This window comes from Aphanomyces invadans (assembly GCF_000520115.1).
Source record: "Aphanomyces invadans strain NJM9701 unplaced genomic scaffold supercont1.52, whole genome shotgun sequence".
Lineage (NCBI taxonomy): Eukaryota > Oomycota > Saprolegniomycetes > Saprolegniales > Verrucalvaceae > Aphanomyces > Aphanomyces invadans.
The window spans coordinates 233,161-242,916 of record NW_008580197.1 but is presented as its reverse complement, the minus strand read 5'-3'; the positions used below and the strand labels follow the sequence as shown (position 1 = coordinate 242,916).

General features: G+C 51.3%; 1 protein-coding gene across 1 annotated transcript; it reads left to right on the top strand.

The window, feature by feature from the left end:
- Positions 1 to 8,092: 8,092 nt before the first annotated feature.
- Positions 8,093 to 9,289, top strand: H310_13514 (hypothetical protein; the record flags this gene model as incomplete). The annotated part of the gene is made up of 3 exons (XM_008881044.1): positions 8,093 to 8,437; positions 8,497 to 8,575; positions 8,641 to 9,289. 3 exons carry the CDS (start codon positions 8,093 to 8,095, stop codon positions 9,150 to 9,152), a joined length of 936 nt encoding a protein of 311 aa, XP_008879266.1. The 3' UTR covers positions 9,153 to 9,289.
- Positions 9,290 to 9,756: the final 467 nt, after the last annotated feature.

Genomic DNA, 9,756 nt, shown 5'->3' with positions numbered 1-9,756 from the left:
GATTGCTCGGGAAGTCATTTCTTCCAACCACGTCAAGTCCAAGTCGCCCCTCCTCATGCCCATGTTCACGCGTTTTGAAATGTGCGATGCAATGAGAACAAGAATTACGTTGACCGCTCCAACTGCAGCCACTTCACAAATCGATGGGACTGTATCGTATAACGATGATGGCCATGAAGTCATCCCTATTCGGCCCCGAATGGTCGACACCAAATGACCAGGCTCCAAAACGTAGAACATTTAGCTTAGAGACTCTTGACATCCCTCTAGAGGGACGCCTTCATGTTAGATAGCTACATCCTTATCTCTATTTAACCTACACGTTGGAAGTCACCTACTTCCTTTCCATCCTGCGCTACTCTTGGTGAAGCCGAGAATATCCGACCTTCAAGTTCAGTCCCCTGAACTTCCCTTTAAATTTGTGCGCTGGCGCCTTCCCCCGTGACCGTCACGTTTATGGTGGACAAGCAGGGTACTCTCCTGCCGAATCAAGACTATCGAAAGCATGGACACAGGAAGGCTAAACGATCCCTCTCCTGACCGGCCTCGCCTCGAAGCCGACGGCTGTGAGATACCTATGGGACGAACGGAGCTGACGTCGATGGACGTCAGTGCCCCTGACGTGAACTCGTCGCGCGCACTGCAGCGTAAACGAGACTTGAATTATCGATTCCAACATCACGCAAACTTATCCGAGCAACGCGAACCAGAAAAGCGCAGCCGTGCTGAGCAAGGGGGGCCCGATGCCTTCCTTATCGAAAAATCGATCGACTTCCTGTTCTATTTGGACTCCACCTGGGGTCACGGAATGGATCCCTCGATCGGCGACAGTGAGGGCCTCGAAGCCCTTCGGATGAAGTCGCACCCCTGCATCCAGAAATCTCAAACCTCGCTCGCAAAACCACCGACCAATTTTCGACATTGCGTACCTCGACTGTTGATTATGACTACAGAATTGGCGAATTGGCGCGTCGCTTGTCGGCAACTGAGAACCTCAAGTCGGTGAACTTATCGGACTCTATTCGTCTGATTTCGGAAAGGGCGAGTCTCTTGAACGACGATCTACACCTTTTCACGAGCAAGTTCGTGGTTTTCTGCAACCAAATTGGTAATATAAAAAGCCAAATGTTTTAAATTAAGAAAGTGTGTACATAAAAATGACAATTTTCCAATTCAATGTGGTTCTTTTCCATCCAAACTGGTTCACTTCACTTTCCGTAACACATATCTTCAAGACGAAGAGCCTTCTCCACGTTGCGTTGACAAAACATTGCCTCACGGACGACCAAGGACCGAGTGATACAGGGAAGACACTCGTGAGCAGCAGCCTTTAGCAACCGCATACGACTCTCAAGGTAAGAGGGATATTCGCGTCGTTGAAACATCAAGTCTGTGAGATCTGCCAAGTAGTTCTTGATCTTCGCCTTGAATACGCTGAAACAGCTCTCGATAGGGTTGAGCATCGGCGAATACGGACCAAGATGGAGAAGAACGAGATCATCGTGCATGACAACGCGCTCTTCTGTTTGCGAGTGGGCGGGCGCGTTGTCAAACACGATGACTACGTTCTTCCCAACAAAGTTGTTGCACCAAGTTGCAGATCGCTTGACGGCGTTGTACACTTCATCAACGAATGTAGCGTACTTTTCCATCTTGATGCTGTCTCTTTCAAGGCGGTGGAATACAAGGCCCTCTTCGGCCGAAACAGCGCATTGCACTTGCAGATTGGAGCCATTTGACGGCAGAAGAACAGTTGCAGCATGATCTCCCTTGTTTGCATGTCCGACGGAGCGATGGCAGTACATGTTGTAGTTGGTCTCGTCGAAGTACACGATATAGTCGCCGGCGTGTTGATGTTGAATGAGTTTTTCCGCAAAAATCTTGCGTTCAGGTCGCTATTGCATGTGAATGGCTCGAACCATTTCACAGAGTACAGTATGCCCAATAGGTGTCGGCTAATGGTTTGAAGGGAAATGTGGACTCCATCGAAGTCAATCTTGATCAAATGTTGAATCGCACCGAGTGTGTATTGACAGTTCTTGTCGATGTATCGGTACATTGCCTCTCGCATGTAAGGGGTGACCATGGTTGTCTGAGGGCGCGCACCGCCACGGGGATTGTTTTCGACACGTCCAGACGAAACGATGCGGCGGGCAGTTATCACAGGAATTTCGTTGTGTTTCGCCACTAACAGCCAGTCGTCCACCTCTTGGTACGCAAGGAGAAGGCGGCGCTTCTCATCCACGGACGGGCCATAACGCTTGGGCTTTGTCTGCTGAGCCTCAGCCATCTCACTTCGGGAACGAATTGCACAATGTCGTATTCCCTGTCAATTCATGCGAGGCAAGCAAGGATCTCTGCGCGCGCAAGTTTCCCACCAATTTGAACCACATTGATAGGAATAAAACCACTTTGAATTGAACCAATCATCAATCCCTGACTTGTAATATTTTATATTTTTCATCCAATCCACTTTGGTTGAAAAAAAAACACCAACTTGCTCGTGAATAGGTGTACACAATACCCTTTAGGACCTCAACACGCAGTTATCAAACTTGCACCAGGAGGTGTTTCAACTTCGCCAGCAATATCCTGAGGCCACTACTCTGACTCCACAGTTGTGTCCGGAGATTCAACATTCACCAACTTCGTGACCGCTACACACCTCGCGATCTAGTTGAAGTTGCGGTGAACCCACAAAAGATAGCAATTTCCGATTTGGCTCACTCCTTGCAACAGCAACTCGAGAGCGGACGCCGAGCCTAGGAAGTTCACATCCCGACCACATATTCGAGCCTCTGCGATCGCGTCGAATCACTCGGACGCGACCTCAAACAATGCGCCTCAACGAATCCCGCCGACACATTGCTGCCCTCCAGGACTCGAATACCCAACTCCAAGACCTTGTTTCCCCTCTCTCGAACGAGAAAGGATTACTCCAGGAATGAATCCAGCTTCTGGAGACACGAATCGATCAGCAACAACTCGACTTTGCTGCCCGACTCGACAAACTCGAAGCAAAAGCCTCACCTTCGGGCACTGCCCGATCCACACCAGCAGCAGTTCCCAGCTTGATCAATCAGACGACTTCCGACCCTCATCGCGGAACTCAAACCAGCTATATCTAAGGTGACGACTGAGCTCGAGGACGTTAAACACGCGGTACTGGCCTCCTAACACTCGAAATCCCTCGGAATCGCCGTGAAATACACCTCAGTCCCAACGAACAAGCCCAATGCGAATTCTTTATCAAGCAACTCCCGGATCAAGCGGCTCGTTGCCAACTTGACGAAGTAGAGCGCAAGCTACTCTTGGGGCTCAAGCTCAGCGCTGACAAGACCCACCCCAATCTGAACAAGTAGCGGATTTCCTACTCTAAGACCAAGAACAGAGATGTTTGGACCGAGATCTTGGCTGACTTTATGAACCAATTCTGTTGCCGCACGACGCGCGAGATGGTCGATCATCTCTTCTAAGAGTTCGGCCGATATGAAGGCGAATCATTGCGGGCGTACGCCATTCGACACCAAACTATCTTGGACGAGATCGACATCCCGGCTCTTCAAGGCGTGACGATCTTTCAACGAGGTGTGTGAATCGAATCCTGCCTGGAAAACACTGATAAGGAACTCGCGACGATTTCGGACTGCATGAAGCTACTTCGATCGCGTCATATCCGCCTGGACAGCCCGCCGAACTTTCCACGCATGGTGCAATCGGAGTCGGCCTCGACCATGGCGTCCACACTTTCGTCATCGCGCACGCCCCCTCGGTCACCGAACACCCACCGTCGTGGATCCAAGTTCGGAATCGAGGATCTGTCAACTTTTGAAAAGCTCCTTGCCGCTCGATGACGCAGCAACAACAACAGCAAGCCTTTGTTGCCCACATTGAGAAGGCCGACCGCGTTCAACAAACTCTTCTGGAGGCGTTCATGAAGTCCAACGCCTCGCCTCGATGTGTTGCACCAATCCAGCCGACTCAGCCGCCACAGTACGCAGCCTACGCACCTGTTCAAGCGCAGTCTACTTTACCACGTGTCATGAGGCCTCAGCCCAACCAAAACGCAAGCGGATTCAGCTAGGCTATGCTCCTTTCGTGATCTCGACCAAACCCGATGACGTCACCTCAAGTGGAGTAAAGGTGTTTGGGCGTTGCGATCGCGCTGGGCATGGATCGATTGACTGCCACCGTAAACACGTGCGTTGCAACCTTTGGCCATGAATCCGGATACTACACGGGCGAGCACCCTGAGATCTGCCACTACTGCAAGCTCCCCGGCCACACGGTGTCGCGCTGCACTTCGAAGCCCGCGCTCCACGCCTGAGGAGCCGGCGCCCTGGTGGATTCGACAAAACACAAGACTAGCCGCCCTCAGTACTTCCATGAAGTGCTCCACAACAATGCATCCATATCTAGTTTCGTCTGTGTCGCTTCGGCAACCTCGGTGGACGCAAACACCTATGTAGAACTCTCGGCACACCCTCCAGATCCTAACTCGAGGACCCAGCGAACGGGCCCTGTCCTGACGCCCAAGCCTCGACAACAATGCACCGCAAGCACAGTACTGTACTTACACAGGCAAACCACACTGACGGGACCCGACAAGAGCTGACGCGTGCTTCGCGTTCGCCCAAGTTGGAGTCCAGTTCACCGCCTTCATCATGCGACGAAACTACACCTTGTGCGCTGATGGACCCAGCACGAACGCCCGACCCGGTGTTGGACACAAACATTACAACCGCTCGGATTAACCGCAACGTCCATCGCCGTGTTCCTAAAGCCGACCCGGCATACTGTGACGACCAGTTCTCAGATCCGACGCGGTCATGTCGCACTCTGGCGCGTATGAGTCTAGCCTGCCCTTCCAGGTCACATCGTGCAACAGATCCGTTCGTATGCTTACGTAAACGGCTCCAAGGCTACCACTCTCATCGACACTGGTGCTACGAGTAGCTTCATCAGCGCCATGTGTTGGGTACGCCTAGGATGTCCACCTCTTAAACAACCCAAGGCTGATTTTGTCTCAGCCGACAACTCCAAGCTCGACATGCTTGGGCGCGCCAAATTTTCCGTCATACTAGCCGGACGGACAATGGAATTTCCGTTCTGGGTGATGTCCACAGCGCTCACGGACTGTATCGTCGGCATTGACTTGCTACGTTACCTGGGAGCCGTAATCAATCTGAACAACAATACAGGTAACGACGGAAAAATTCACCCAGTGGTACTACCTTGTTATCTTGAAATTTGTATTGGAAATATATTAATTCATGATGAGTTGTGGTCGTAATTAAATTGCATGCCAAGGTTGCTACTGTTTTTTATTGGACAAAACAAGCCATTTCCGACGACGACGACAAGAAATTTCACGACTAAACAACTACTTTGAAATGCAATTGCTGTGGAACGCAATTACTGTGAGAGTGCACCAGCAATGACCAGGTGCTTGGTAATGATGTTCTCTTTGTTCTTCACCATACCTTACTTTGCTGCAATCGATTCCATTCGCGCTGCCCAAATCGTCATTGCGCATTAGCAATTACGATATGTAGCGCCAGATTGAACGAGCCAATCATGAATTAGTGCTGTGGACTCGCTCAATCTTAGATTGCGGTGAGATATTTTGTGAACTTTATACATTTTCATATATATTGCCAACTAATACTTCTAAAATTCTTTACCACAACGTTTTCGCTGCAACCTAACCATCATTCCATACTGTTGTCCCAATAGAGGGTATGGATTCATATGTGGTGAGTATAGCGTTCTATGAGGAAATCTAGCGCAGAAAGAACCGCCTTATCGTCTGACGTAGACTGGGATTCAGGGAATCAAACTTAGGGCACAGCGGTGTTACCTTGCGCCATTAACGACTTGGCCACAATGGATCCCTTCAAAAGGTTACTTACAATGAATCATCGTCGGGGAATGAGAATGGATATTAATCCACCCTCAGGTGCATAGTTGATTTGACATATTTTCCGGAAGAGATTAATGTCAAAGGCCATCGCTGATAGAAAATCCAAGACTATATAACTCATTGGCCGTGATTTGAACGTGTATCATATCATGTTCTTTGTCGTGGCCAAAAATGTCACCCATTGGCTAGAATAATGGGATTTTGCTCGAGTGTTCAGAATGCCATGCCCATACCATATTATAATTCCAAGAATATGAATGAGTACCACTGGGTGAATTTTTCCGTCGTTACCTGTACGCTGTCGCTCGATCAGATACCTGAGTCAGTGTTGGACCCTCACCCAAGTGGTACGACTGTTGTTGCGGTCGCTGTTACCGTACCGGCCCGTCGTAAAATGGATCTTTTGCACAGCTGGGCTGGGCCTACCAAACTAATCTACCTTCTTTATGGAACCCTTAGCCGCTGGTCCGCTTCAGTCTGCAGCAGCTGTGTACCGTACGACGCCAGAACGTCCTGTTGGAGGTTATGAACCCATTTGACACGCCTGTCCACCTACCTGTGCGGACTATCGTGGGTACTTTGACCTTTCTCCCCGATGACTGTGTCGAGCACCTAGATCGTACGAACAAATCTGGGGGTTCACAGCAGTCGCCACATGAGTATGGTGCTGCCTTCAACGCAGACACCGAACCCGGGAGGGTCCTCACTCAAATGGAGGGCCATGGGCTTGCCTGTCCGGTGCAAACGACGGCAGCGCAAGCCAAGGAATTACCCATCGACTGGGTGGACTCCAGCCTTAGTATCGAGCAACGCGAGCTTCTACCCAAGACCCTAATGAAGTTCGCGGACACTTTGTCGATACCTCCAAAGCCACTGGCCGTACCCACCTCGTCGAGCATCGACAAGAGCGATACCCCCTAAACCCGGAGTGCACTTTATCGCACTTCCAAGACAGACGGTGACATCATGGAGGCCGAAATCAACCAATACCTGGATCTGGGACTGATAAGGCCATCGAAGAGTCCTTGGGCCAGCCCGGTGCCCATGATTAAGAAGCCGGATGGATCCATCCGATTTTGTTTAGACTACCGCCGACCCCATGCCAAGAATCGACGATCTCTTGGATGTCCTTGGGCGGGCCAAACTCTTCTAAACGATGGATATTGCCTCGGGCTACTGGAGCGTTCCAATGGCCAAGGACAGTATAGAGAAGACCGCATTCACATGCAAATATGGACTGTACGAATAGCTGGTGATGCCGTTCGGACTGTGCAATGCAGTTCCGTGTTTCGAACAACTGATGGAACACATCCTGATCGACTGCAAATGGAGTACTTGCCTGGTATACCTCGACGACTGCATGTCTTCAGCGAGGATTTTGGATCACACCTCGTCCGGCTCAGCCAAGTCTTGGAGAAGCTCAGAGAAGCCAGATTTATACTCAAGATGTCCAAATGCAAGTGGGGTCGCTCGTCAGTCCCCTTTCTCGGACATATCGTCACCTCGGCAGGCGTATTGCCGAACCCTGAAGAGATTAAGCCTGTACTTAGAGTTCAGAAGTTGAAAAATACCAGCGAAGTGCGCGCATTCCTTGGGTTAGCCAGCTACTTCAGACGTTTTGTTCGAAACTTCTCCAAGATTGCCGCCCCTCTGACGGCCAAGATGACCGAAGACACCTTTACATGGTCACCAGACTGTGAGGTCGCACTCAACAAACTGAAGCGTTGTTTGGTTTCGCCCCCGATACTAGCACACCTGAACTTTGATCTACCCAGCTCGATCTGGGAGGACGCGAGTCACATCGCTGTTGGGGCCGTCCTCATGCAGAAACAGATGGGAAAGAACCGAGTCATCGCATATGCCAGTCTGTCCCTGTCGAAGGCAAAACATAAGTGGATCACCAAGGACATGGGAATCTTTGAGATCGAATGTTGGCGAGTAGTCTGGGCCACACGCAAATTCCGACCCTACATAGACAGACGACACTTCGACATCTATACGGATCACGAAGCCCTCACTTGGCTGTTAAAAAAACACGGGGACTCGGTGAGGCACCACAAACTCGCGCGATGGGCCATGGAACTACAAGGACTTGACTACACAGTAATCCATCGGCCGAGCGAACTCAATGGTGCAGCAGATGGTCTCTCCCGAATTGCGTGCCCTGTGATGGCACGCAGCGTTAAGCAGTTGACCAGTCGTACCACGTTGGAAGATGCTAGTACCACGCCTCCTCAAGAGCATGTGGCAGAATCAGATGCTCAACCAAAGAGGGCAAACCCTATCGAACTGTTCGACCGGCGAGGACGACCCTCCCCGAGGCTGTATAACGAACAGGCCAAAGACCCTTGGATCGTGGCGCTGCGAGCGTACCTAGATGATGGCGCGATACCGATCGATACGCATCTCCTCAAACTCGTTACGCGGAACGCTCAACAGTACACGATCAGGCAAGGAATCGTATGTCGCTACGTTACTCACGAGACGCCATTGCGGAACCCCGAACTCCTCGTGGTACCGGTGATCCCTTTCACCCTGATGGAAGAGGTCTTCACGTGAGTCATGCCTCTCAGTTTGCTGGGCACATTGGATTCACTAAGAGGCGTGAGCGAATTCGCCGAACCGACTACTGGTTGGACTGGCAGCAGGATTGTAAGGAGTACGTCTCGAAGTGCCCCGACTGCAACCATGCCAAAGGAGGACAACCGTGGCGGCAGGGCGAAATGCAACGCATGCCGGTCTATTCCCTCAAAACATCGATTGGAAAAACTACCGCGAGGGTGTGATCACGCATTGCCCTGGGTCGAGCTCAGACCACGCCGTCGTCGCCGTGGGCTATGACGAGAAGTCGTACAAGCTCCGCAACTCGTGGGGCGACACATGGGGCGAACGCGGCTACATCCGGCTCCAGCGCGGTGTGGGGGGCAGAGGCATGTGCAACGTCGCCGAAAACATCGTGTACCCCAAGATCAATCGTACCCCGGCGCCTCCTCGTCCTGCTCAGTGCGGCAGTTGCACTGGGTGCTTCTATCCCTTCACGAGAGAGTGTTTGTCCCACGGCAAGGACTACTGCGACAGCAACAGTGCTTCGTATGGCATGATTTGGTGTGGTGCCAAGCCATCTTCGATCACTGCCACCGAGTCGACGGCAACCATGCGTACGGGTACCCCGTATCCGACTACCACCAAGGCCTCGCGTACCACGACCGAGCCTAAACTTTCCGCCTAGTCGATTCTTTTGCAACCGAGCCAACTCGGACATTGCTCCATGTCGCCAATATGAAATACACTGGAATCGACGTCGTCGATGGGGTCTGGATTCCACCATGTATGGCATGCATAACAAAGATTCGTTTGTACGATTTCGATATCGCCTCTCTACCGAGAAACATGCCGGCAGAACGTGCGTGGGATTTGGCCGTGTCAGGGAATCGGAAAATTACACCGATTGTGACGGTCACGGGGGAAGGCGTCAGCGCACAAATTAAAAGGGAAGTTCCGGGGGTTGAACTTGAGGGTCGGATATTCTCGGCTTCACCAAGAGTAGCGCAGGATGGAAAGGAAGTAGGTGACTTCCAACATGCAGGTTAAAGAGAGATAAGGATGTAGCTATCTAACATGAAGGCGTCCCTCTAGAGGGACGTCAAGAGTCTCTAGGCTAGAAGTTCTACGTTTCGGAGCCTGGTCATTTGTTGTCGACCATTCCTAGCCCCGAAATGGAATGACGTGATGGCCATCACCCTCAAATCTGCCCCGACTCCTGTTTGCCTACCGCACCTCACATCAAGAAGCCCTGGGAGATTCGCCTTACTTCTGTCTATTTGGACGCGACC